The sequence below is a fragment of the Eubalaena glacialis genome, chromosome 1 (assembly GCF_028564815.1).
Source record: "Eubalaena glacialis isolate mEubGla1 chromosome 1, mEubGla1.1.hap2.+ XY, whole genome shotgun sequence".
Classification (NCBI taxonomy): Eukaryota; Metazoa; Chordata; class Mammalia; order Artiodactyla; family Balaenidae; genus Eubalaena; species Eubalaena glacialis.
This window is the reverse complement of record NC_083716.1, coordinates 275,091-301,467: the sequence shown is the minus strand read 5'-3', so window position 1 is coordinate 301,467 and position 26,377 is coordinate 275,091. Positions and strand designations below refer to the sequence as shown.

General features: G+C 59.4%; 2 protein-coding genes and 1 long non-coding RNA gene across 4 annotated transcripts; 2 read left to right on the top strand and 1 right to left on the bottom strand.

Moving 5' to 3' along the window:
• Nucleotides 1-1,433: 1,433 nt before the first annotated feature.
• On the bottom strand, nucleotides 1,434-20,746 carry TUBGCP2 (tubulin gamma complex component 2). Its single transcript, XM_061181697.1, has 18 exons — nucleotides 20,400-20,746; nucleotides 18,054-18,223; nucleotides 17,016-17,144; nucleotides 16,116-16,292; nucleotides 15,096-15,255; nucleotides 11,509-11,716; nucleotides 11,127-11,326; nucleotides 10,686-10,875; nucleotides 9,960-10,105; nucleotides 8,360-8,540; nucleotides 7,786-7,966; nucleotides 5,590-5,762; nucleotides 5,312-5,440; nucleotides 4,919-5,039; nucleotides 4,264-4,407; nucleotides 4,014-4,142; nucleotides 3,151-3,314; nucleotides 1,434-1,688 (listed from the first exon to the last, which is right to left on the bottom strand). The coding sequence occupies exons 2-18, from the start codon at nucleotides 18,201-18,203 to the stop codon at nucleotides 1,553-1,555; spliced, it is 2,718 nt and encodes a 905-aa protein (XP_061037680.1). The 5' UTR covers nucleotides 18,204-18,223; nucleotides 20,400-20,746; the 3' UTR covers nucleotides 1,434-1,552.
• ZNF511 (zinc finger protein 511) lies at nucleotides 20,507-24,164 on the top strand. 2 transcript variants are annotated; one of them, XM_061181872.1, is made up of 6 exons: nucleotides 20,507-20,717; nucleotides 20,953-21,026; nucleotides 21,312-21,513; nucleotides 21,641-21,765; nucleotides 22,890-23,039; nucleotides 23,859-24,164. In XM_061181872.1, the coding sequence occupies exons 1-6, from the start codon at nucleotides 20,565-20,567 to the stop codon at nucleotides 23,875-23,877; spliced, it is 723 nt and encodes a 240-aa protein (XP_061037855.1). In that variant the 5' UTR covers nucleotides 20,507-20,564; the 3' UTR covers nucleotides 23,878-24,164. The 2 variants fall into 2 exon arrangements, with proteins under 2 accessions (XP_061037855.1, XP_061037778.1); XM_061181795.1 differs by having other exon boundaries at nucleotides 23,830-24,164.
• Nucleotides 24,165-24,295: 131 nt separating this feature from the next.
• On the top strand, nucleotides 24,296-26,135 carry LOC133085480 (uncharacterized). Its single transcript, XR_009699560.1, has 2 exons — nucleotides 24,296-24,326; nucleotides 25,444-26,135. It is a non-coding gene; the product is annotated as an uncharacterized LOC133085480 (long non-coding RNA).
• The last annotated feature ends 242 nt before the right edge of the window (nucleotides 26,136-26,377 follow it).

The following is a 26,377-nucleotide window of genomic DNA, read 5'->3' as shown; positions in this document are numbered from 1 at the left end:
CAGGACATCAGAGCATGTGAAAGGGTGTGGTGCCCACAGTGGGTCCAGACCAGAGGTCAAAGTTCAACGGACCATCATTTCCCCCAAAGTGAACAGCAGAAAAAGGAAAACAAGGCAGGAGGGGTTTGCACACTCTTTGGAGTATCTCGGGCGTGGGTGACAGAAGCCCCCAGGGCCACAGTGAGCAAGGGGCACAGGCAGCTTGTGTCCCTGAGCCCACACATGACCGTGTTTCACACAACGATGCGTGTGAACCACCCCAAATCCTCCTGGCCGTCGTACTTCTCTTTTTTGGTATTGCGTGTCGTCTGATAGCAGAAGTTCAAAGGCTGCGTGTCCCTATTTGGGCAAAAGCCCCAGCTGCTGGGACTACACGCTCTGCTGCCCAGACCTCAACAGGGAACTCGGCAACGGGGGCTCAGCACTGGCACCCCCACCCCACCTACAGGACCAACGTGGGCCCACAGAGAACCCCTCCCCAAGCCCACAGGGTGCTCCCCTCCCGCCGTCAACACCTGCAACCCGGAGGTGTCTCCTTCAGGAAAGCCCAATGCCCAGAGCCCGGGACAGGGACGCAGGGCTTCTGGGCCTCGGGCCCGGTGGGAGGGCCAGCGGGCGCCTCTGCCCAGAGCCTGTGTTGCAGAAGTGCGGACTGTGGCATTCTGGGTGCACCCGCACGCGCTGCAGCTTAGACGAGGAAGCAGTCTGTGGCTTGAGTCCAGGCCCCCAGCTCAGGGTGCCCCCTCCGCAGGGCAACAGCGGGGCTGGGAGCTGCCCGACCCCTGCCCCTAGGGGAACCCTGTCGTTCCTTATCTGCGGGGCGGGGTGGGGGGGTGGGGGGGTGGGGGGGGACCTGGAGCAGGCGGTCAGAACTGAATTTTGAAAACGACACACGTGGAATTCTGCAGGAAAGGGTAGCGTGGCTGGGAGGGGAGCAGAGCAGCACAAAGGTATTCACTGCAGGCCACACCTGGGGCTGGCCGTGCCACCCACTGCCCGTCGGGAGGGGCCGGACAAGGCTGGGCCTAACAGGACAGGGGCCACAGCCTCAGCCGCCAGCCCCAGGCAGCTCTTCCATTCTCAGGGGGCGTGTCAGTGACTCACCCCCCAAGCTGCTCCAGCTTCGGGACAAGGGGCTGTGCTGCCCCCTGCTGCCTGGAGCAATCCCCTGCCTGCGGTGTGAGGGGTTCCTGCCGACCCCAGGGAGCCCAGCCCCACTTCACAGGGACAGGTGTGGACATCAGGCCCAGACCTCGCCCCCGCCTGGCACCTTGGTGACTGTCCTGATGTTGTTCAAAGGCCATGTGTTCTCACTTTGTCTGACTTGAAACCAAAAAACTCTTTAAAGTGACTGCTCGCTTCAGGAAAGCGCGCAGGCAAGCAGACCCTCTCTGGTCTGAGTGCGCGAGCCCCGAGAAACGAGAGGAGCTGAGTGCAGACGATTCAACTTTATGTTTAAACAGGACACACAGCACAAGCGTTCTGGAAACCTCTGGTGAGAAACCTCTGAACTCATCCACCTGAGGCTTCAGCTGTGGCAGGAGCGCTGGCCTCACTGCGCAGTGACGGCGACCCTGGGCGCTGGAGCTGGGGGCCCCCGCGGGCTGGGCACTGGGGGGGCCGCCTTCTGGCTCCTCTCTGCAGACAGGCGCTCCAGCCGCTCTGTGTAGAAGCCGTTGAAGTCGAGCCTGCAGGGGAAGTGGGCAGGGTCCCTGCAGACGCCTCCGTGGCCACGCTGGCGACCCCCTTACCACCCCACGGTGAAGGGCATGGGAGGCACTCAAGTCGCCGGCACACGCGCACGCGGACACACACACGGGCCCCAGGCTCCACCTGCCCCAGCAATACTGAGAATAAAGCTTAAAGACACAGGTGAGGGCTTCCCTGGTGGCGCAGTGGTTAAGAATCCGCCTGCCAATGCAGGGGACACGGGTTCGAGCCCTGGCCTGGGAAGATCCCACATGCCACGGAGCAACTAAGCCCGTGCGCCACAACTACTGAGCCTGCGCTCTAGAGCCCGCGAGCCACAACTACTGAAGCCCGCGCACCTAGAGCCTGTGCTCTGCAACAAGAGAAGCCACCGCAATGAGAAACCCGCGCACTGCAACGAAGAGTAGCCCCCGCTCGCCGCAACTAGAGAAAGCCCGCACACAGCAACGAGGACCCAACGCAGCCACACAAAAAAAAGACACAGGTGAAGTGAGACAAACGTCTCCAGCCCCTGGACGTTGGGGCTCTCCGAACCCCGGAGCCCAGGACATTGGAACGCCTGTGGGCAGAACAGGGCAGCCCAATGTTTGGCCGAGCCTGAGACTACCCAACAGGAGGCTTCCCAGGGCAAGGACAGCCCCCTCCTCACCTGAACCCGCCCCCAAAGTGAGCAGGCCCGCCACGTCCCCTCTGAGGAGCCGGAAACCGCTAGCCCCAGGTCCACAGACCCCACCGACCGGCCCTCGGGCCCCGCGCGCCCGTCCTCACCGTTTCTGCACAGTCCTCCCCATGGCCCCCCAGACTCCGCGGACTCCTGCTTGTGTCACACCTGCACGCTCGCCGCTCCCGGGGTCACGGGAGGTGGACCCCAGGGGGGCACCAACGTGGCCCTCGAGGCGCGGCCGGCCCCATATGCCAACATGGCAGGCCGGGCGAGCGCTGCCCTGACCTTCCGTGTGTCCCCCGAGGTCTTCTGACCTGCCGCCAGCGGGAAGGCAGCGCCTCCTCACCGCTCACCTGGAGACAGTGCGACGGCCCGCGGCTGGGGGCCAAAGGGCCCTTCCAGCGTCCTGGGTCCTGGCTTGGGGCACAGCGGCCAGTGCAGCTGACCCAGGCCTGGCCCTCGGAACACAGACAAACGGGGAGGGGGCTGATGGGGCGGCCTGACGTGTGGTGGTCAACACGTGCACGCACGTGTGCATGCACGTGAGCACGCACGACGCACGTGCGAACACACACACGCACACCCGCGCACGTGTGAAAGCCCAGATGCCATTCCTCCAGCGGGTGGCCAGCAGCAGCACGAGGAGGCCAAGGGCGGCGCCTCGGCTGAGCAGACGCGGCCTCGGTCACACCTGCTCCCAGTGGCGGGAGGGCGCGTGGGGCGGCGGGAGGGCGCGTGGGGCGGCGGGAGGACGCGTGGGGCGGCGGGGCACCCACCTGGAGATGACGCTGGCCATGCCGTGCTCGCAGTCGCTGGTGCTGTAGATGCTCAGCCGGGCCAGGAGGTCGAGCAGGTGGGCTGAGAAGTTCTTATCGAACTTACTGATGGTGGCCTCGAAGCTGGAGGCCAGCTGCGGGGCGTCCACGTGCTCCGCCAGGCACTGCAAGACATGGCTGTAGTGACTCGGCCGCCCGCCAGCAGCTCAGCCCCCCTTCTCTCTTTTTTTAAATAGAAAAATGTGTCTCGGGAATTCTTCACGTGATGAAAGGTAAAACGTTAGGCACTGTGAAAACCCCTGAGACGGCAGGACCTAGAGACGCTCCAGATAGCCGGCCCTGCGGCCCCACCACACGGAACCAGGAAGGACGCGAACCTCAGGGTTTCCGTGTGTGGCTCAGATTTTCCAGCTGACACTGTTTTCTCTTGACCGCTGCTCAGCAAGCGGGGAACCCGGGAGCGCCTGCCTGGGCTCACCCTGCCCCGCCGCACCCCACCCTACAGGACACACACCTGCACCCGCCGAGCCGCCTGGCCCTTCTAGTCACGGACAGACTTCAATCACAGTGACCGCAGGGCCCCAGCCCCACGCCCGCTGAGCCGCAGGCCCCTGCGGGGCGTCCCCACGGCTCAGCCTTACCACACACCCCCTGAACGACGCAGCCTCGCTGTGGGAAGTCAGGAAGGGAGATTCTCCGTGGCTTGTATTTGGAACATAAATTTAAGAGTCTTTTTATCAAAGGGAAGACAGGAATGGCAGGCTGTAGCAGGTGTGCTTTCTAAGCGCTGTGACCCTAATGCTGTGTCAAATCCCAGCGGGAGAAAGGAGAGTCTCGGGGACGCCCGCTCGGCCACCACCCACCTTGCGGGCAAGCTCCTTGCGGGCACGCTCCTCGGCCCGCTCGGCCTCCGTGGGCGGCCCCTGCATCGTGCCGTGCTCCAAGGTCAGGTGGCCCAGCTCGCTATCCAGTTTCATGCTCTGCGTGAATCTCTTGGGGGTCGGGAGGAAATGCTCATCAGCCACGACCAGCCCACTCGAGGAAACGCGGCCCCCACGTGGCTGGGGCGGCCTGCAGGACGGGCCCCCTGCCACCCAGAGCCCCGTGGCGAACCTGCATGCAGTTGGTGAACATGACGCACACGGACATGAGCTTGGAGAAGACGCGCAGCAGCTCGGGGTTGGTCAGCATGCAGTCCTTCAGGCAGTTGTCCAGGAAGCTGGTGTGGTGGCCCAGCACGTCATCGATGTTGGAGGCCTGGGCGGGAGACACTGTCAGAGCCGCTCTGCTGAGACGACCGCACCGAGGCCCTGACTGGGCTGCTTTGTATGCTCTGTGTCGTTTCCATGTTTTAAACAATCCTGTGGTCTTCTGGGGGAAAACTTCAAAATATCGCTAAAAGAACACACTGAATGTGCCCTAAAAGGTCCAAGGTTTTCGTTTTTAAAGACAGAAAACAAGGAGGAAACACTGCCCCCTTGCACTTTCCGCTCCTGGAATTTGGTGACATGAACTTTTTGGCTGATGGCCCCCAGGTGCCCTGGGATGGGCCTGGATGGGGCGCTGACCCAGCGCCGAGGCTCCGAGGGAACGGCACACTCTTCTGGCAGCCTGAGCCTGGGCCACGCGGTCCTGCGTGCCCTGCCCTCCACTGCTAACGCGGCTCTGGCGGCATCAGGAGAGCCATCGGGGGAGCTGCAGGGTCCGTGCCCCACCTCCGCCTCCCTGACCTCTGACCAGGCGGCGTGACCAGCTGGGCTAAACTCACAGATCTCAGGCTCTTCTCCAGGACGTGCCAGGTCGGCTCCAGCACCTCGAACATCATGTAGTACTGGATGTTCTGGACGAAGTTGAGCATCCGCTGCCGCAGGGTGAAAGCGCCCGCGAACCTGCACCAGGCGAAGGCGTCAGATACACAGGGCGCCCGCGGGCCCCCAGCTCTCGCGATGTGCCGAGCACCCCTGGGCCTGCAGGCGCTCCCAGCCCTGGAGGAGCCGGGGGTCCACGAAGGGCTCTGGCCCAGACATGCCCCGCCGTCCCCCAGTCTAATGGCAGCATGGAACATCAGAGGCACGGAGGCTGCACATGCCAGCTCCTGGGTCTCCGTTTCCGGGGTGTGGAGAGGAACCGCCCTGCTCCACGGGAGCCCCGGAGGACGTACCACTTGGCCGAGTGCAGGGAGTACTGCTTGGCAGTCTTGTTGCTGATCCAAACGTTGCAGAGCTGCCGTTCCACGTGCTTGCAGTAGAACATGTGTCTGAAGAGCATCTGATAGCGGGTCAGGGCTTTCCTGCGAAGAAGGAACAAGGCGGATTCCGACGGACGCCTGGGGGTTGTTGCTGGCACCAGACGTCAAACGCGAGGCTCACGGGGTGGAGCGTGACCTGAGCAGCCAGTAACCCCCAGGGGCCTAAGCAGGCGCGAGAGCCTGATGCTTACCTGTTAATGATCAGAGACAGGGGCCACTTCACCACGTAGTCGAAGGAGAAGGCCTCCAGGCCGCTCAGCGTGAGTTCGGTGGGGTCAGCGTGGACCATCGCCTTCTCCTGCTTGGTCTCGATGGCGAGGACACGCAGAAGCTGGGTGATGAGGTCGTGAGGCATCAGGTCGATCTGGGGAAAGAGAAACAAAAAAGCGTCAGGTCCCAACCCCACCCCGCCCCTGCATCACGAAATGGAAAAGTGAGTCCAGGGCCGAGGAATCTCCTCCAGACATGGATTCTAAGTCTGGGAGGCTGGCTTAAAACACCAAACATCTACTGATAAACCTTAATTAAAAAACAAAACTGCTTTCAGTCGAAACAGAAAAAGAAGAGTACAGAGAAATTACTTTAAAAACATCCCTGATGGTATCAAGGAGAAAAAAGGGCAAGTGGGAAACCCTGAATCCCGCGAGACTTAGCCCTTCTCCACCACCTGCACAGGCCAGGCGGAGGGAGCACGTGGTGAGGATGGCACAGTGGTTCTGGGCAGGGAATGTGGTCCACACACTGCCTCATTCACACCCTTACAAGGTGCCACCTACGTGCCAGAGACGTGGGACAATTCCTGTAAACTGATAAGAAACTGAGAGGATAGAGAATGAATGACAGAACCACAATGAAAGACAAACAAGGAAGGATGAAGAAATAAGCAGGAATCCGCAGATGAGAACTCACGTCACCTGCTGCAGAAGTGGACCCTGAATGGCTGTGCTCCCTCCCACCAGGGCCGTGGCCCGACTCAGCGGGCAGCCCGGGGCCCGGGGACTGAGCATCAGTGATGTCAGCCCAGTGCAGCACTGGCCGTGTGCTTTGACCCAAGAATCTGACTTCCAGGATCTTATCCTATAAGAACACTCCTGCACCTCACAAGAGAACCCAAAACATATGAAGTGCGAGCTGACAGAACTGAGAAGGGTCTACGATGACAGTGGGAGGCCTGACACCCTGCTGTCAACAACAGAGACAACCGGGCAGGTCAGAGACAGGACGTGAGCACAGAGAGCTGACTGGCCCCCATGGGACACGGCCCCAGACAGCCAGTGCACACAGAACACTCCCCGGGACAGACCATATGTGAGGCCACAAAGCAAGACTTAATAAGGTTAACAAAACTGATATCGTAACATGCCCTCTGATTACAACAGGATGAAGTTAGAAATCGGTAATAGGATAAAATGAGAAAATTCACAAATAGTGTAAATTAAATATGCTCTTAAAAACAAATGGGTCAAGGAAGAATCACAAGAGAAATTCAAAAACATCTTGAGACGAAGGGAAATGAAAACACTATAACCGAATCTGATGGGATGCAGTAAAAGCAGAGCTCAGAGAGAAACTCACAGCAGCAAATGCCCGCGTTAAAAAAGAACAATCTCAAGTCAACAACCTAACTTTACAACTTAAGAAACTAGAAAAACAGCAAACTAAACCCGAAGTCAGCAGAAAGAAGATAATAAGGATTAGAGAAGAAATAAACAAAACACAGAACAGAGAAACAACAGAGAAAACTGATGAAACCAAGTTAGCTCTCTGAAAGATCAGCAAAATTGGTAAGCTTTTAGTTACGTTTGACTAAAAAAAGAGAGAAGACTCATATTACTAAAATCAGAAATGGAAGTAGGGACATTACGGTCAACCTTACAGAAATAAACAGGATTATGAGAACTAATTCCTACACAAATTCCTGAGCACACACAAACTACCAAAACTGACTCAAGAAGAAACAGAAAATTGGAACAGACCTGTAACCGGAGAGGAGACGGAAGAAACGACCAAACCTTCACAACAAAGAAAGCTTCACTGGTGAATTCTACCAAACACTCCAGGAAGAGCTGACACCAACCCTCTTGAAACTCTTCCAGAAATCCGGAGGAGGGAACCCTTCCAGATCAGTCTATGAGGCCAGAGATGCTACCAAAGACTAAAGCCAACATCCCTGCCAGACACGGATGCAGAGTCCCCCAGAGACCCCGACCCCCTGGTTCAGCAGCCCATGGAGAGGCTCACACACCACGACCCCGAGACGCGTCCCTAACAGAGCCAAGGAAAACCCTGTGGGCATTTCAACCGAGGCAGGAAAAGCACTCGTCAAGGGCTGGCTTCTGCTGTTTCTCTCTCCAAGGTCCCTGGGGGGGGGGGGGGCGCCTGCTCACCTTGAGGTCATCTTTGAAGGGGTCGGTGTTGGCGGTGCTCATGCGCAGGGCCAGCTCCAGCAGCGCCTCCAGGCGGGTGGGCGTGATGTCGTCCACCGGCTTCTTCAGCTCCTCCTCCGTGAGGTCCATGAAGTGCACGAAAAAGTCGCCCTGGTCCATCAGGAAGTAGCGCTTGATGGACCTGCGGGCAGGAGAGGTGAGAGGCCGTGGACACGAGGACAGCCCAGACCCGCAGAGTGCTCCCCACGAGGGGTGCTGGGGTGATGGGGGGAGCTGGGCGGAGACCGGGAGGAGGTTCCCACGCCCACGGGTGCCCCGAGTCCACGGGTGCCCACGCCAAGAAATACATTTCCGGGGGAACCAGGGGTCGGCTCCAAATGTGCTGAAATGAACAGCGGGGTCACAGCACTGTGCAGGACATGCTGCCAGCAAGGCACTGGGAACTGCAGACAGGTCCCTGGGAGGGCAGGGGGCCAAGGAGGGGGCTGGCGGCCGCAAGCAGGGAGCTGTGCCACCACAGCCGAGGGGACGCGGGCAAACATGGCCCCCTGTCGGCCTCTGGGGGCGGGCGCACCTCAGGCGGGCCACGAGCTCCTTCTCCTCCATGAGGAAGTCCAGCAGCACCTTGCTGGCGTAGTTGAAGGCCTTCTCGATCTGCTCCACGTACGCACGCTCCTTCAGCGTGTAGATGACCTCTTTGGCCACAGGGCAGGTGACGTCATGGCCACACTCTCTGACCACATTCAGATATTTTCCTGGAAAGGGATGGAAAAAGTCAGATTACCATGCTTGCTGTATACGTGATAACTCACAGGCCTGAGCCCCAGACGTCGCAGCCCCAGTGCTGGCCAGAGGCTGGCAAGAGAACCAACCAGCTGAGCACATCCCGGAACCCCCTCGCCCAGAGTAGAACAGCACAGCTGTCGCCGCAAAGGGCTGCAACCTCCTGTGACTTTATACCTGCACTTGCCTCATCAAGGGCACAGGAATAACCTCAGAGAGCCTCACGAGAACCAGATCCTACACCACCTCCCGGCCCCTTCCCTCAGCCCAGATCTCAGAACCAAAGTGTGAGGCCCTGGCTGGAGCGTGTCTCCAGGTAACTCATCCCACATGTGTCTCTAAATCACGTTCCTGACCACAAGGAGATGACTAAAAACCCTGCCAGCCCAGTGGGGCACGTGTCCTTTACTGCTTTTCCTGTGCTAGCCTGTGATACTGAGAAATAAGACACATATCTCTGGTCTTTGTTCTTGGCTCCTGGCACTGAGCTCCTAAAACCCCTGGGATTTTGTGGTTCACAAGCCCCTTTCACACACACCTGAGTTTACACTCAAGAAGTGACTCCTGGCCATCCCTACAGAGCTTCAGGATGGGGGCTGGCGGCCAGAGGAACCAACCACGTGATGGGAGAGTGAAACCCTCAGCCCCGTCCCGATATCTGGGGAGGGGAGGGGCTGGAGGCTGAGTTAATTCCCAACGGCCTGCGAGCCCATCAGCCGTGCCCTGTCCCGGAACCTGCATGAAAACCCTGGGGGAAGAGGTTTGGAGAGCTTCTGGGCTGGTGAACGTGTCCACCTGCCAGGAGGGTGGTGCCCGGCACACCCCAGCTCCACGGGGACAGACTCTCCTGTGCTCGGGACCCTTCCACACCTGCCCCATGGACCTCCTCGTCGGGCTATTCATCTGCATCCTTTACAACATCCTCTGTAACAGACCAGCGGTCTAGTTAAGTCAAGTGTTTTCCTGAGTCTGGGAGCTGTCATGGCAAACATCGAACCTGAGGAGGGGGTCGTGGGAACCCGATTCATGGCCACACTGGACGGAGTGCAGTGGCCTGGGGACCCGACACTTGTGACCGGCGCCTGGTGGGGGCGGCCTCGAGGGACGGAGCCCTGACCCTGTGCGGCCTGCACCGACCCTGGCACGTAGTGCCAGAACTGAGTTAAACGGGGGGGTCACCCAGCTGCTGTCCACGGGGAGCGGAGAACTGACGGCTGTGCGGAAACCCACACACCTGCGGTCAGAAGCGCTGGGAGCGGAAAACAGTCTTCCTTTAAGTGGCCGCAGAGCTTTAAGAATCACGAAAGGACGGTGAGCCAGGCTCAGGGGCGGGGATGGAGTGAGTCCACCGGGTGCGGCCCTGCGGGCGCCCCGCCCCGCCCCCCAGTCACCTGTGCTGAGCGCCTTGCCCGCCATCTTCTGCAGGAAGGACGGGATCTGCCGCGGCACCACCGTGTAGCGCTGGTCCCAGTACTTGTCGTTGTAGTCCTCCTGGATCTTCTCCTTGCGCAGCTCGTGCTCCTCCACCATGAACTCGCTGAAAGGCACGGGCGCTGGTGACGGGCAGAGCTCGCCGCACAGGCCGCCCCCAACAACAGGAGGCCACGGGGGCCACGGACAGCCTCGCCGCCCTTAATTCTCAGCCGCGAGCGAAGATGCACCCGCCGACCCCCTCTGGGGCGAAGTGCTCATTACCCGGGCGCAGAGGGGACTGAGGTCTGCAGAGATGGACGGGACGCTGACCCCACTTTACTCCACCCACCCCCCCTACGGGAACCTCGCGTGTTCTTCCATCTCGAACGCGGGCAACAAGACGACGCTCCCGTCGGGGCCCACGTTCCTGTCACCGGCAGAGCCAGACACCCTGACGCCACCTACGCTTACCGTGGAAGGGCTTCCTCGCCAGGCCCTCATGCTAGATTTTGCCATCTGGGTCGTTAGTAAATTACGTCTAGACAACAGGTTCATTTTTTTTAACGTTCCGACGTGTACAGCAGATACACGTCAGCATAGAATTCTCCGCGAGCTGACGCGCTTCACGCTGTGCACCGAACGTGGCGTCAGCTGAGAAGGGCCCGCAGGCCCCCACCCCGCCCCGCCGCCTCCGCGGCCCCTACCTGTATGGGTCGTCGATGATGCCCCTGTAGATCCACTTCTCCAGGATCTCGAAGTAGGGCACGCTGGCGGCCGTGGTGAGGTACAGACACAGCTCCTGTGCCTGGCTGTCGCCCGTGTAGCTGAAGCTCCGGTCGTGCAGGAGGCTCAGGGTCGACCCCCCGACACACTCGCCTTTGTCCACCGAGGTGGCTGCCAGGGGAGAGGACGGCGCTCAGTGCTGAGAGGGCCACCGGGCCACGATGGGCTAGAGCCCCTCCTCAGGGGACAGGCCTTCCTTTTGGGATAAACTCCAACTATAAAGCTGTGGTTTTTGGAAGCTCCCGGAGTCTTCCTCCCGCAAACTAATAAAACACAAAGCTGCGCGGCTTTCGCCTCACAAAAGTAAGAATCGGAGGAGGAGTGCCCTGCCCCAGGGTGTCCCTCCCGCCAGGCCCGCGCACCCAGGGAAGCCAGGATGTCCACGGTGCGCATGGCCGGCTGGATGTGGAACCAGAGCTTCTGCAGGGACAGGAGGCCCTGCCTCTGCAGCTGCTCTAGCTGCGTAACCAGGATCAGGTACTCTTTCACCAGTGTTCTCATGGCGGCCGCCAAGGCGTGGTTCACCTGCCCGTACTCGAAGGAGGACTTTTCCTCGACAAACCTGCGAGGAAAGGCAGCCCTGAGCACCGGGCGGGTGAGAGCTGCGCCTCAGAAGGGATGGTCGGAGCCTCTTCCCCAACCCCAGAGGGCACCGTGGGCAACGCCTCCCTCCCTCTTCCAGGCCCAGGAGTGAGGCTGCGACTGTCCCCGCAAGGGGCTGAGTGCGCCTTGCTGGGCGCCTACCTGGTCACGGTGGAGTAGCTGGAGGCTGCCGGGAGGACCCTGCTCACCAGCTCCCGGATGGACAGGTCCAGGCTGGGGTCCACGAGGAAGGTGCGGCTCTGCCTCCCCGTGAGGGGCTGGGCGGTGACGTACCTGCCGTCCACACCCACCAGCACGTACAGCAGGTCCTCCACGACGGCCGCCTCCTGGGCGGCCAGGGGCAGTGTGCCTGTGGGCGCAGAGGCCAGCTGGTCTCGCCTCCCCCAGACCCCCCTCCGCCGCCCCTGGGTGACTCCCTCCATTGCTGGCGGACACGAAAGCCAAGGCGATCCCTCGGCTTAACTGATCCCGTCGGGGCGCCAAAGGCTGAGATTACACAGCCTGGACCGGCCTATCGGAGCCTTAAAGCAAGTAAAACGCTTCACACAGAAATAACCCGCTTGCACTTAAAAGGACAAAGTCGGGAACGACAGAGCGCTTCTGATACGTGTCGTGCTCGTAACACTCACTACAACCTGGTAAGCCTGCGTCACTCAGGGAGAAAAAGGTTTCCTCTGAACGCTCTAAAACGCTGATGATTTCGCTCTCACAGTGCGAGATGGTTCCCTTTGACCCCGATGGACTCAGGACAGTCACAGGCCACGGACCAGGGCTGCCCCGCAAATGCCTCGCAGCCCCAGCAGCTCCCCACCTCTTGGTTCTCAGCCCAGATGGCCCTCGGCACCCTCCCGACACTGCTGGGCCAAAGGCAGAACTGGGAGAGAGGCGTCCAGGGCACCCAGAACCGGGGCCTGGCAGCTTGGGATGGGGCGCACCACACGCCCACGCTTACAGAAGCCCTGCTGGCCTTGCACGTCCGCGGGCGCACACCTGCCGGTGGAAGCAGGACGGGTCTGAGCCAGTGGCCCCCTGTCCAGGCACGGGTCACTCAGGACTCAGAGCCGCCCCTGAACTTCAGGTGGTTTTCCTCTATGGCTCTGGCAGGTCCAACTCCGACCTCAGGACCCCTGAGGGAGGCAGGTCCGGCTCCCTGACCCCCGAGTGCAGGGCTGCTAACCTCTGCACTGCTTACCGCCAACCTTGGCGTCTCCCTGGCCAAGGTCCGGCTGAGGCTCTCGGGGTGCAGGCCCCGGGTGGGCACCTTGGGTCTTGGGGCAGACGCCACCCGGGCCCCAACCCCTCTCCCGCCAGCGTGGAGAGCAGAGTGTCGCGGGCTGCGTTATTGTGAGGCGGGCCGAGAGACTACGTACAGGACCTTCGGGAGGCACGGCCAGCCTGAGGCCTAGCTCTGAGGGACACAGTGCAGGGGCTGGGCTGGGAGCCCGCATGAGCCGCCGGGGTCTCCGCAACTCACCGGGGTGCAGGGCACAGGCCGGACACGCGAAGCCGGCTCTGGGACGACGGAGACGAGCACTGGGGGCCGGGCAGGACAGGGCTCAGGTCTGTACCCTCGTGTAGGGCCACCGGCCACCAAGGTCAAGTTCAAGAAAACCAAAAATCCAATTCTCAGCCACGCCAGCCATCCAATGCCCACCAGCTGCGTGTGGCCGGTGCATGCACTGGACGAGACAGAAAGTTCTGTGGGCCGTGCTGAGACCCCAGCTGTTGGGAGTGGACAAATGCCCTCAGGCTGAAAGGGCGGGTGGAGGTGGGGCTGGGGCCGGGCTGGGGCCAGGCTGGCGCAGCGGGAGGGACGCAAACCCCACAGGCGAGGAGGAGACGCCGCCGGAGAAGGTCGGAGCCCGTTGTGGACACGCTCAGCACACAGATCCTCCCGGAGTTCAGGAGAGCGGCGCCAGGGACAGAGCTGGCGTCACACTGGGGACGCTGGATTCCTTCAAACTGATGTGGTCACCTGGGAAGGGGACCTTTGACAAGAACCAGGAGCACGGGCCGAGGATGCGAGACGAGGTGGGGGGAGGGGTCCCCCGGGGGGCCGGGGGTGTGTGGCGCACGACGGTGCCTGTGCTGCCCGAACGTCCAGAAAAGCGACTGCGTCCGCAAGACCTGAGCCCGAGGCTCGGGGACCCATCAGAGGCTGCTGTGCGGGAGCTGTACGTGTGGCTAGAAGACACCTGCGCTCGTGACCTTGGGGACAAGGCCCTGGGTCAGGGCAGGGCTCGTGAGGGCGGGAGTCGCCACGCCGTCTGGCCGGGGACGGGCCGGCCCAGGTGGGCACATGGAGCTGGAGGCCAGCGCGAGGAGGGTCAGCCCGGCTGTGGGGGGGCGGCGGGCAAGTGGGTTGGGGGGGACCCGCCTCAACAGGGCCTCAGACGGCAAGACGACTAGGGACGGCTGGTGGGGTGACACCGCGTGGCTGCTGGGGGTGTCCCGCAGGGCCGCTGCATGTCACCTGCGGAGGCAGGTCCCTCCCGGGTGAGGCTCTGCCAGGGGGAGGCCAAGGCAGGGCCGAGGACGACCACGCTGACCACAGGCACCTGAACACAGATGGGGCCAGAGGGCCGTGGAGGCTGCGTCAGGGCCTGAGGCGCTGGGCCAGGGGGTGACAGAGGGCAGTAGGGTGACAAGAGGACTGCGGGATGGGCGTCAATCCCGCCTCCGGAGCCCAAGAGGTGTGGCTGCAGAAGGGACACGGGCCAGTCTGCCCATCCGGACAGTTCTCCCCGGGAATGGCGTCACGCAAGGCAGCCTCGGAGCCACCCCCATGCGAGACCCGCCCGCTGCAGCCGGTGTGTGCGAGCAGCCACACAGGAAACCTACATAGGAAACCCTGCACGTCAAACACCGTAAGCGCGTCCTGCCCTGGAGAGCCAGCGCCTGGTCGCGCCTCCCCCGAAGGCGCCTCCTGCGGGCCTGGAGCCTCTGTGGCTTCTAACTGGTCCAAGCCTGCAAACGCAACACGGAGACGCCACGACCGTGGGGAAGAGACTCCCTCAGCGGTTCTGCTGCCAAAGTCCTCCAGGTTCTGCCGCATGTGCAGTGGAGCCCGAGGCGTCTCACCTGCCTGCCCAGCCAGCCCCTGGGAATGCCAGGCCCCAGGCCTGCAGCACCGGGGCCCCCGCCTGCCCTGCTTCTCGCCCTTGGACGTGGCCCCGGGGCCCAGGCTCCTCTGATGGCCACAGAGCGGGCGTGGCCACGCTCCCCTCCCCAGGCGGGCTCTGTGAGCGCCTCTCTGTGAGCACCGAGTGTTCCCTGCTGCCCCTGCTTCCCGTGTGCCCCAGGAGCCAGAGGGCGAGACGGTAGTCAAACCCACATCCCCAGATGCCCCACAGTCCATCTGAATGCGACACACAAAGGCCTGTGCGGCCAAGGCCGTGTCACCCATGCAGCAGAATCTGGAGCGGCATGACTCACTGTTGGGAAGGCCGGCCCGGTGATCCCGCCGTCCCAGGGCTGCCCGAGCCCCGGGACGCAGGCGCTCCTGAAAGCCAGGCAAGAGCCAGCCCAGACACTGGCACATCACCACCCACTGCTGACCGGGGATGGGAACATGAAGGACGGTGTCCGGCGGGCACTGCTCCTTGCCGCGTGGCCAAGGGCAGCAGAGGGCCCGGGTGATGGCACAACGCCGGCCCGCCGTCTCCGCAGGGCTCAGCCCTCCCTGCCGCGGCGAGGCCCCGGCGGTCAGAAGTCAGCGCGTCACCTACCGATGGGCACAGCCGCGTCCATGCTCGCGCCTGAGCCTGTCAGGAAGTCCCCGAGCAGCATGGGCCTCTCGTACACCCATGCTGGGAAGACAGGGAGGCGCTGGCCCAAGTTTTTCTTGTTCTGCTTGTCTCGAAGCATCTTTCTCGTGAGTTCTAGAGACTGGTGGGGGAGTTTTTAAAAACAAAAAAGAAAGATACGCCTTCAGTACGAACACTTAAAATGGACACATCCGCAGTATGAAAGGGCAGATCACTGAGCACACGTGTGGAGCTGAAACACACACGTGTGAGCCCATCGCAGTGCAAGGGGCCGGCGACAAGGCAGACGGAGCCCAGCCCCTCAGCAGTGTCTGGTCCGCACGGCGCCCACGGGTAAAGCAGGCCCACTCTCCGGACCTCTGGGCACAGCTCACCGCTTTTCCCGGTGGCACGAGGTCTAGACCCGAGCTGCCAGGTGAAAGGAAGGCCCAGTGAGAGTTGGCCGGAGAAGGGGCGCCCCTACCCGAGCCCCTTGGGGCTGAGGGACAGCGCGGGATGGCCACTCTGGCTCGGGCAGAGAGCCGTGGTCCCCACGGGCGCCCAGCTTTCGGAAGCACTGGCAGGGGGCGAGAGGGCGTCGAGGAGAGGGGCAGTGGCGGGAGGACCACATGAGGTGGGGACACAGGACGTGCCCAACCCACACTGGCCTGCAGCTCAGACCTCAGGATGCAGCTCTGAGGGGCTCGAGAGCCAGAGGCAAGACTGTGGGAAGACAGAAGGACGACAGGAGACAGGGCTGGACACAAAGTCAAAGGCAAGAAAAGCGGCAGGTGAGGGAGATAAAGTATCACCTCAAACCAATTGCCCAGCGTCAATGAGGGGAGCCAGGACTTGCACTGGCCAAGTCTACAGAATGGGCGGGCAGCAGGCACTGACCCCCAGGTGAGTCAGAACCCCCCGCCCGGGGCCCGGAGCTCCTGTCCCAGAGCCAGGCCCCCACCGGGCCAGAATCCACACTCAGATGCCTCTGCCACACGGTACCTGCTGCCACGTGGGGCCCGTGGCCACGCTGCCTAGCTGCTTCCTCAGCTCCTCCAGCTCCTGCATGGAGATCTTGGGGGCTGCGGCGGGGGCACCGAAGCTGGCAGTGCTGCTGGCTGCAGCACCAGCCGCGAGCTCTGCTCTCTCCTTGGCATTCTGCTGTAGATACTGCAGGGTCTGGAAGCACACGGCCCCGGTGTCACGCGGGCCTCACGCCCGTGCCCTCCGCCGGGCCCCGCGCCCCGCCCCACTGCCCCCAGCTGCAGCCTCCACGCGGAGGCCGAGAGCAGGGGCCCCGCTCGCCCTGGAGCTGCAGCCTGCTCTCCCGACGCTGCCCGCCACGAGGTGCCACGCCCCCAGATCACGGGAGGTCGGGATCCCAAACCCTGCTCCCAGTGGCTCGGCCTTTTCTCCACACGAGACCGGCCTCCCTTGCTGCTCGAGACCACGTCCCTTTATCTGTCCCGGCGAGGTGGTCACCACGCGCCCGGCCACACGCTTCCCCGCTGAACGGACCCTGGGCCTCGTGATGCGAGAGGAAGCGCCGACCAGCCCTGGATGCCCTGGGCCACGGCTCCTCAGGCTGCACGCCCTTCCCTCAGTATCACAAGTAACACACGCTCAGTTTAAAACAGACAAGAACACGGCCTGGACAACGAAGGACAAAGGCCTTCAGCCCCAGAGGTCACTGTTAACGCTCCTCGTGTTGATCACCACTGCGCGTTACTTCCGTTCGGGCGCGCGCACCTCAGTGCTACAGGTGTGAGGCCGGGGGGGTTAACGAGGGGCCGCCCAGGCGAGGACAGATCTCGGGGGCCAGGCGGGACACCCGTCCATCCATCCCCCCAGACGCAGAGAGGCTCTCTTCCTCACATAGCCACCCCCGAGCCCGGCACCCACCTCCCTGTCCTCCGTGAGCTTCGACAGCAGGTACACCAGGGGGTCAAGGTTCCTCGTGTTCTTAGATTTCAGTTCATCATATTTCTTCAGAAAGTCTTCAGGAGTACGAGAAAATTCTGCTATTTTAACCTCAAAAGCACAGACAGAATGATTTAGAGACGATAACTAGGAACTTTAAAAAGCCTTGCAAAAACTAAACCCAAAAAAACAAAGTGAAATTAGGTAGATGGAATAATCATGTGTCTCTGAACTAAAATGAAAAAAACTCATCAAAATGCTTTGTTAAACTTACCCATATTCTCTAATGTGGTTTCTCCCATGTTATGCTTTCTAAGCCTTAGGTCAGACAATAACCACTTACGTTTTTCCTAGTAGTTTATGCATTCATTCCATACACTTAACTCTTTTCCCTTTGGAATTCATTATTACACACACGTTCAGGGGCTATGTTTTCTCACTGATTAAAACGCTCCCCTTAAAATAAATTAAACATAACTACATGTCCTAAACTCTCTATTCTGCTCAGTAAGTTTTCTGAATTATCCTTGTGCCATCGTTAGGCTGTTAAAATAAATGAAGCCTCATAATGTGTTTTTAAAATAGATTTCAAAATTGTCTTTTACTGAAAACCTATAATTTTGAATTTTACGTTATTTGAATTTAAAAAAATCCACTTTGAAGGGATTTCAATGTGGCTAATGCCAGGAGCTTCCTTTTTCACCCAGAGGAGAATCTGTGTCACGATGTGAACAGAAATCAGGACCATCTGGGCCTCCCTCCTCATGGGGCGCAGGGAGAGCGTGGCTAAGAGTCTGGGTTCCCAGGTCAGGCTGCCAGTCCAACACTCTCCCCGAGCCTTCATCTACTCATCTGTGCAACAGGTGATGGGGAGGAGCCAACGGAAGCAGAGTTGAGCAGAAAACATGGTCCATGAAAGGCATCTGACAAGTGCTGTCTGCCAGCGTACTGGCACCGCTGTGGCTGCTCGGCAGGAAGGTGAACTTTGTGCCCAGTGCAGCACCGGGGACAGGCACTCACTTTGGCACTGTGCGCTGACACAGTGGTTGTGACATACGGGGTCCTGTTCCTCTGCAGCAGGTCGATGTAGACCTCGGCCCCGTCCCCGCCGTGCACTCGCAGGAGGCTGAGCAGCTCATTGACGTCGTGGTGAACCCGAAATTCGCTCATGGCTTTGGCTCTGTGCCCTCCTAAACGTAAGAGGAGAGCCATTTACAAAACAGGAGGCTAGATATTAAGAAGTTTTAAAGCGGGCATCCCTGGTGGCGCAGTGGTTAAGGGTCCGCCTGCCAGTGCAGTGGACACGGGTTCGAGCCCTGGTCCGGGAAGATCCCACATGCCGTGGAGCAACTAAGCCCGTGCGCCACAACTACCGAGCCTGCGCTCTAGAGCCTGTGAGCCACAACTACTGAGCCCACGCTGCTAGAGCCCATGCTCCACAACAAGAGAAGCCACCACAGTGAGAAGCCCAAGCACCACAACGGAGAGTGGTCCCCGCTCACAGCAACCGGAGAAAGCCCGTGCAGCAATGAGGACCCAACACAGCCAAAAATAAATAAATTAAATAAATACATTAAAAAAAAAAAAAAAGTTTTAAAGCAATTGAATTGGCCAATGTCAGGTCTTTGAGAAGCCAAATTGTCACAGGGCCCATCCTGGCCCGAAGGTTCCCCGTGAAGACACCACCACAGCCTGCTCCGACCAGCACGTGGGGCCCCTTCCTGGGGAGACTCCTCCTCGCCCTCCTCGCCTGCCGCTGGGGTCTGTCATTCTCCCTGGGCGCTGTCTCAGTGGGCAGCTCCCATGGGAATCAGTGCTGAGCCCCATCAGCTCCAGCCAGGTTCCAGGCTCACTCCTCAGCTCGGGGGTGCTGGCACGTGCACACAGACTGGACGTGGCCCTAAGGCCCGGGCCCCCCTTCCTCCTGGGTGACCCCAACCACACGTGGCCCTGGGCCAGCAGGGAGCTGCTCCCCTCAGGTGGCAGACAGCACTTTCTAGTCCCAGCTGTGCAGATACAGTGGTCCCAGCCCTTCAGGGACCCTGATCTATACAGAGAGCTCTGCACAGGCCTAAGCCACCGCCCCTCGCAGCTCCCCCTGTGAGGCCCACACCTGCAGCTCCAGTTGCCTCCAGCTGTGTGTTCTCTGTGCACCCTGGTAACCAGGACACTGCCTTTTCTCGCCCAGGCTGGGCTTTGCTAAGACTGCTACACAGCTCCTATGTACTTGAGCTGGGTGGGCTTCCCCTTCAGCTCAATCTGCCCTGTCGATCAGATGTCCTAGGGTCTCCCCACTGGATCTCATTTTTGGTCAAAACCATAAATGAGATCCCACCAAGAAGACAGCGGTAGCCTGCAAGGGGACTTCTATGCAGATGTCCCCAAAGGGACAGTAGTGGCCTGCAGGGGGACTTCTGTTCTCCCACTGATGACTGGTCCAATTAGCCATTATTATTAAGAGTAAGACAGACAAACATGGGCAATTAGTCATAGATTCAACAAATAAACATGAGCAAACTTTACATGCTTCACATAAACGTTTCAACGTGCCTACGCAGGGTTCATAATTTGGGATCATGAACAACCAAAGACTGCTGGAAATTACAGGCAAAGTCATTTCTGTCTGTGATTTTTCTGAGGAAAGGGTCTTTCAACAGATTCTCGAAGGCTGCGACTCTAAAAAGGTTAGAACGGCTGTGTCAACAGCTCCAGTGAAGACAAGCCATGAGTTAACAGCAGGTGGGGAAGGCTCGTCACACACGCCCACAACGTGGATATTAATTTGTACCTCTACATCCAGAGACTCTAATCCTGAGTGATGGAAAACAAGTTCCCCACATACAAACATCACAGCCACCTACATAAACGTCAAATACCGGCCAGAGGCAGGGTGTCTCCAAACACGCAAGCAGAACAGTAAGTGTGAACTGGTGTGGAACTCGCCAGCACGCATACATTTTACACCAGGAGGGCTCACAGTGACCACAGTCATGGGCACGGGGCCTGGGCTGCGGGGTCCCAGGCAGCCTGAACCCTGACTTGGTGCTTCCAGGCTGTAGGGCCCTGCACAAGGAGCCTGTCCTCTGTAAGCTTCCTCTGAAAAGGGGTGAGTACTAGATCCTGCCCACGAAGCTGTTGTGGAGATTAAATACAGCACCTAAGGGGCTGCACTGTTGTTATCAGAAAAGCAGAAACAAACGGGACGGGAGGGAGGAGGGACGGAGGGACGGAGGGAGGGAGCCTCTACAGCCGGCAGCCTGCGCTGCTCGGGGTCGGGAAAGGGACCCGAACCATCGGCGGGACGCGCGAGGCCAGCTCCGCATAGAAGCCGCCCCCAGGCTCAGGGCCCTCCGCCCCGGGACTTACCGCAGGGGCGCGCCCGGGCCGAGCCCGCCAAGCCCGCCAAGCCCGCCAAGCCCGCAGAGCAGCTCCGCCGGCGGCGGAAGTGGCGCTCTACGTCACGTCCGGCCCCGCCCCGGCCGGCTCGCGGACGGTGGCCGACAGGCCGTGGCGCCGCTGGCGCTCAGGGCGATGCAGCTGCCACCCGCGCTGCACGCACGCCTGGCGGGGGCACCCGGGTCGGCCGAGCCTCTACCCGTGGAGCGGGACCCCGCGGCCGGGACCGCGCCCTTCCGCTTCGCGCCGCGCCTGGTTCGCTTCCCACGGGAGCACGACTTCTTCGAGGTGCGTGAGCGGAGGAAGGAGAGAGCGGTTGTGGGTGGGGGCGGAGCCGGCGCCCTGGGGGCAGGGCTTGGATGGGGCGGGGGAAATGCTCGGGGCGGGGCCTGGGTGGGCCGGGCCTGGGTGGGCCGGGGGCAGACTCCCGGTGGGCGGGGCTGAGGCTCTGGGTGGGGCCGGGGTCCTAGGGGCGGGGCCCGGGGTGGAGCCGGGTCTGAACCCACGACGCTGTCTCCCGCAGGATGGGGACGTGCAGCGGCACCTCTACCTCCAGGATGTGCTCACGCAGGTGGGCGGGGCGCCCGAGAGGCCCAGGTGAGTGCTGTGGCCCAGCAAGGGGCGCTTCTTGCCCTCTCCTGGCCCCTCCCTCTGCCCGCCCCGCCCCTTTGCTTGTAGCACCACCGAAGCCTGCGAAGCCTGCGTGTCTGGCCTCACCACCGCCTAGCTTGTATGTAAAAATGTAATTGTTACGAAAGTAGGATTTGGGCTTGCAAGAGAAAATCCGAAGCTTTATCAGTCCACTTAAAGGGGAGTGGTGACAGGGAGCCTGACGTTCTGTCCGCGGTGGAATGGCATCCCCACCAGGCGTCCCTCCGCCAGGGTGCCCGAGTTCACCTGTCAGGTGGCCGGCTGCTGCCAGGTGTTCGACGCCCTGGAGGACTACGAGCACCACTACCACGCTCTGCACAGAAACGTCTGCTCCTTCTGCAAGCGGGCCTTCCCTTCCGGCCACCTGCTGGACACCCACATCCTCGAGTGGCACGACTCCCTCTTCCAGATTCTGGCCGAGCGGCAGGACATGGTGGGTGACGGTCGCCCGCTGAGGCCAAGGGCAGTCATTACGGGGGCTCGTCCCTGAGCCTGGGGTCAGAGCGCAGTGTGATGGGCAGCCCTGGGGTCAGGGTGGGGTGATGCTGTTTCCATTTCAGTATCAGTGCCTGGTGGAGGGCTGCACAGAGAAGTTCAGAACCAGCAGAGACCGGAAGGAGCACCTGGTGATGCGTCATCTCTACCCTGCGGACTTCCGCTTCGATAAACCGAGGAGGAGCAGAGGGTGCGTGGCGGTGCGCCGCGAAGCCACCTCCCGAGCCTAGAAAGCCTTTGCGCGCGTAGACTTTGAGGGTGCAGATGCCCTCGTTCAGCATCCCTGCTGCTAACGTTACATTTAGCTGCAGGTTACAGAAGCCCTGACAAGTCGGCAGTCGTTAACCGAGAGGGGTTAAGCAGATGGGGTGGTTCTGTGTGTGGCCCCCCCCGGCTGCAGGGAGGACAGGAAGGGGACAACCTGCCTTCCCGGGTCTGTGCTGGGAGTGGCTGGGGTACAATCTCGGGGTCTGCCGGGCATGCAGGAACACCACCGCGTCCCTCTGCATTCACGCTTCACCTCCACCCCGCTCATCACCTCCCTTCCATCCTCATGTGGGCCTTGGGGAATTGGTCCCAGGCCATGAGCCCCTCACCTCACGTGGGGCCGTCTGGTTTTTCCCTTGTCCCGTCAGTATATGTTTACAAACTTGACGACACAGCCACGTGTTACATGTTACTGTTCAGAACGCAGTGTGGGAAGTACCTCTGGGAGTAGCCCGTAAGTGCGTGGTACATTACTTCGCCTTTTCATTAACTGATTTCCTCAGGTGAAGCTTCATCACCATCTAAAAGTTGCATTGACTGAAGTCGTTTCAGACTAAATTGTTGTCCCCAGACAGGACTTTGCTGTTCACAGTAGAAAAATCTGGAGAACCGACTTCAGTATGGGAGATTTTTATAAGGCCTTGAGTATAAGGTAACTCCTTCCTTTCCAAGGAATCATTTGAAGGAGAAGAACCCTTCGATGCTGGATTGAGACACGGGTGTTAAGGAGGAGATGCTCAGTATCGTACGGTTGCTTTTAGTAAATTTCTCGGTAATCGTAATGGAGAGACGTTTGGTACCATTGGTAGTCATTTACCATGTGACACCATAAAAATACTATTTTTAAAAGACGGAGCGTGATTATCATACCTAAATTCATAGAATATGGCTTACGTCATATGAACATTCACTTCTTCACGTTCTGGTAGCCTGAAAATTACTCTCTGATAAAACAGTCATAAGATGGCTTTGCGAATTCAGTCCTGGGGGAAGCTGGGGCTGCAGGCACTGACACCTGGGAGCGCCCTCACCACCTGTCTTCCCCAGCCCAGCCATGCCCAGTGCCGCTGAGCAGGTGTTGGCAGAAGCCCTGGGGGATGACCGGGTACCGTCGGAAGGCGACGCCATGGAAGTCTGCTCTGAACATGTGGAGCCCCCCCCAGAACCCGTGGGAGAGAGGCGGGCCTACAGCCACAGGTCAGTACCTGGGCACCTTTCTGAAGCAGGTTCTGAATCTGTGCTTCTCCTGGAGAATTCCGGGTTTGACCCTGGGCCGGCCCAGTTCTCACTGAGAGAAACCGCCCCTGGGTTGGAGCGTTGGCTTCAGCGGGAGGTGAAAGGCAACCATCCTGCTGCCCTCGGATGACCTGGAGCCCCAGCAGCACAGGACTGCAAAGCACTGCCCCCTTTGACCGTGGCCTAAGTTGGGATGGAGAGACCCAGGGTGTAATTGCTCAAGTTACAACCTATGAGTCTGTCTTTCTAGTATTAACGGTGCTTTCATCGGGGATAAAGTTGATTTCAAATCTAATTTGGGGGTAAATGTTGGAGAAATGGAAAAAATCGCCAATAAATTCAAACCGACAGGGAGATGAACTCGTGTCCTTCAGCTGCCCTCGCGCAGTTGCCCAGAATTTGGCCTGAGAGTGAGTCCCAGGTGCCACCTGGAGGGCGGGTCACAGGGAGCCTGAGCTGGAGCCCGGACACATTCTCCTGGGTGGGTGGTTGGCGGCAGGTGGTCGGCGGCAGGTGGTCAGTGGCGGGGAGCGTCTCCCACCGGAAACAGGTTTGGAGCAGCTGTCCTGCTGCAGCCGGGGAGGGGAGAGTCCGGGTGAGAGCAAGCGGACACCCTGCACGGTCCGCGGGGGAAGAGGGAGTGTCCAGAGCAAGAATCAGACCCCCGCGAGCCCACGAGACTGCCAGCATGAATTGGGTTGTTCGTGAGCAAAAGCGTAGCAGTTTAGCGTGAAGGTGTCTTTCATTTCAGGATACCATCTACCATCTGTTTTGGTCAAGGTGCCTCACGAGGATTTAAAAGCGCCAAGAAGAGAAATAAGCACCAGTAACGGCGGTTCCTCTGCGGCCCTGCAGCGGTGTTGCCGGGCTTTTCCTCTTGCCCCGCGGGGGCCCCAGGACCCTGGCCCGTGCCGCCCTCCATGTCGCGGGCCCGTGACCGACTGAACGAGGCCGGTGGCTATGTGGGAAGCCGTGGGGCAGCCGCGGATTCCGGGAAGGGCCCCTTCGTGCGGTGACTGGGGTGTGGGGAGCAGCCCCCGCCCCCCAGTGTCCTTGCGAAACACGTGGAGTAAATGGTTACCATTAGCGGTCTCTGGTCAGCGTTCTGTGTTGGGGGGGGAGGTCAGCAGCAGTTACTGGCGAGGACTTTGTTCTCAGCGGCCACGTCTCAGAGGGGGTGACTGGCTTGCGTAGCTCATCGGGGCTGCAAGGGAGATGTCCGTGGTCCTCGCACCCGCGCTCGGCAAGGTGAGCAGAAGCCCTGGGTGGGGCTGGGGAGCCGGGAGGGACCCGGGCCGGGGAGGGCGGAGCGCAGACCTAGGCGGGCAGCTGGCTTGGCTCCGATTTGATGGCATCAGGGCCCCCGGGCTGGACCTGGGGAGTGGGGACCCACCAGCCAGCTGTCCCCCTGCGGTGCCCGGTGCTGCCGTGCCCGCCCGAGGCCCCGCTCGGCCCATCTCGCCCGGCCTGCTCCCACTCTGGGCTCCGGTCTGGTGGGGGCAGCAGTGCTGGCCTGCGACCGCCCCGCCAAACCCTGTGCACAGCTCTGCAGACACGGCTCGGGGCTGGTGGTTGTTAGTTTAAAGTTGTTCTTTGGAAGATTACTTGTCTCCTTTTTGTTGTGGTTCCACTAAGATGTCAGGGGAAGGTACTCATCGCCCTACCTGCTCATTGTTGAATGTTTTGAATCTGGGTTTTTTCTCTTCAAATATTGTCTTTACTCCAATCTCTGTTCCTTCTCCTTCTAAAACCCCAACCAAATGTACGTCAGACACCCTCCCTCTGTCTTCTAACAGCCCTTCTGTATTTCCCGTTCCTTATCTGTCTTTGCTACATTCTGGATAATTTCTTAAGATCCACTTTTCAGTTCACTAATTTTCTGATCAGCTGTATCAAATGTGCTGTTGAACTCATTCAGTGTTTAATTTCCATAGTTACGATTTTCAATTCTTTAAGTTCTATGTTCTAATTTGCTGGACTTTATAGCTTTTGTTTATCACATTTTCAACTCATTCTTTTCTTTTTTAACATGTTAAACTTATTGTACATTCTCTGGTTGATAATATCAATGTTTGAAGACTCTGTGGGTCTGATTCTTCTGTCCATTTTTTCTGTTGACTCACTCATGGTGCCTTGTTTCCTGGTGAATTCTGTGATTTTTGGCTGTGAGTTTGTATTTCTTGGAACTTTACCTCTGGAGTTTCTCTGACATGTCTGGGTTCTTCCTGAAAAAATTAGTATTTGCTTCTGCCATGTGACTGGGGAGCTATGATCTAGGACCACTTTAACTTTAAAATAAATTATTAGAAAAAGAAGAGGGACTTCCCTGGTGGTCCAGTGGTAAAGAATCCGCCTTCCAATGCAGGGGATGTGGGTTCAATCCCTGGTCGGGGAACTAAGATCCCACATGCTGCGGGGCAACTAAGCCCACATGCCACAACTGCTGAGCTTGAGCACCACAAACTACGGAGCCCACACGCCCTGGAGCCCATGCGCCTTAACTAGAGAGGAAAAAAAAAAAAAACCACACCACAACTAGAGAAAAGCCTGCGCATCACAACAAAGAGCCTGCACCTCTACGAAAAGATCCTGCATGCCTCAATGAAGATCCCGCATGCCGCAACTAAGACCCGACACAGCCAAAAAAATAAAGAAAATAAAATTCAAAATAAAAAAAAAGGGCTTCCCTGGTGGCACAGTGGTTAAGAATCCGCCTGCCAATGCAGGGGACACAGGTTCGAGCCCTGGTCCAGGAAAATCCCACATGCTGCAGAGCAACTAAGCCCATGAGCCACAACTGTTGAGCCTGCGCTCTAGAGCCCGTGAGCCACAGCTACTGAGCCCATGTGCCACAACTACTGAAGCCCGCGCACCTAGAGCCCGTGCTCCGCAACAAGAGAAGCCACCACCATGAGAAGCCCGCGCACCGCAACACACAGTAGCCCTCGCTCGCTGCAACTAGAGAAAGCCCGCGCGCAGCAATGAAGACCCAACGCAGCCAAAAATAAGTAAATAAAATAAATTTATAAAATAATAAATAAATAAAAAATGATTAGGTATGAGTTTTCACCCCCAATTCACTTTTCCGCAAATGCCTTTTCTGTGTTGTCTTTCCACAACCTTAGCCAAAGCAGAGCATATGAGTGACAGAAACACACCCCCTTATTTCACTCATAGCAAGAGAAAGAGAAATAAAAACACACAGACCCTTTCTTACACATCCAGTTGACAAAACCCAAAGGTTTGATGGCACACCCTGTTGCAGGGGGTGGGGGGACACGCATCTCATACTCTCACAC

What these genes read in the sequence shown, in the direction of transcription:
- ZNF511 (XM_061181795.1), top strand. Translation starts at nt 20,565, where the DNA reads ATGCAGCTGCCACCCGCGCTGCACGCACGCCTGGCGGGGGCACCCGGG. An exon ending in GGGGCGCCCGAGAGGCCCAG is followed by an intron (nt 21,027 to 21,311) that starts GTGAGTGCTGTG and finishes TCCCTCCGCCAG; the next exon opens with GGTGCCCGAGTTCACCTGTC. An exon ending in TGGCCGAGCGGCAGGACATG is followed by an intron (nt 21,514 to 21,640) that starts GTGGGTGACGGT and finishes TTTCCATTTCAG; the next exon opens with TATCAGTGCCTGGTGGAGGG.
- TUBGCP2 (XM_061181697.1), bottom strand. Translation starts at nt 18,203, where the DNA reads ATGAGCGAATTTCGGGTTCACCACGACGTCAATGAGCTGCTCAGCCTC. An exon ending in CGGGCCCCACGTGGCAGCAG is followed by an intron (nt 15,256 to 16,115) that starts GTACCGTGTGGC and finishes CTCCCCCACCAG; the next exon opens with TCTCTAGAACTCACGAGAAA. An exon ending in TGGAGAAGAGCCTGAGATCT is followed by an intron (nt 4,408 to 4,918) that starts GTGAGTTTAGCC and finishes TCTCCCGCCCAG; the next exon opens with GCCTCCAACATCGATGACGT.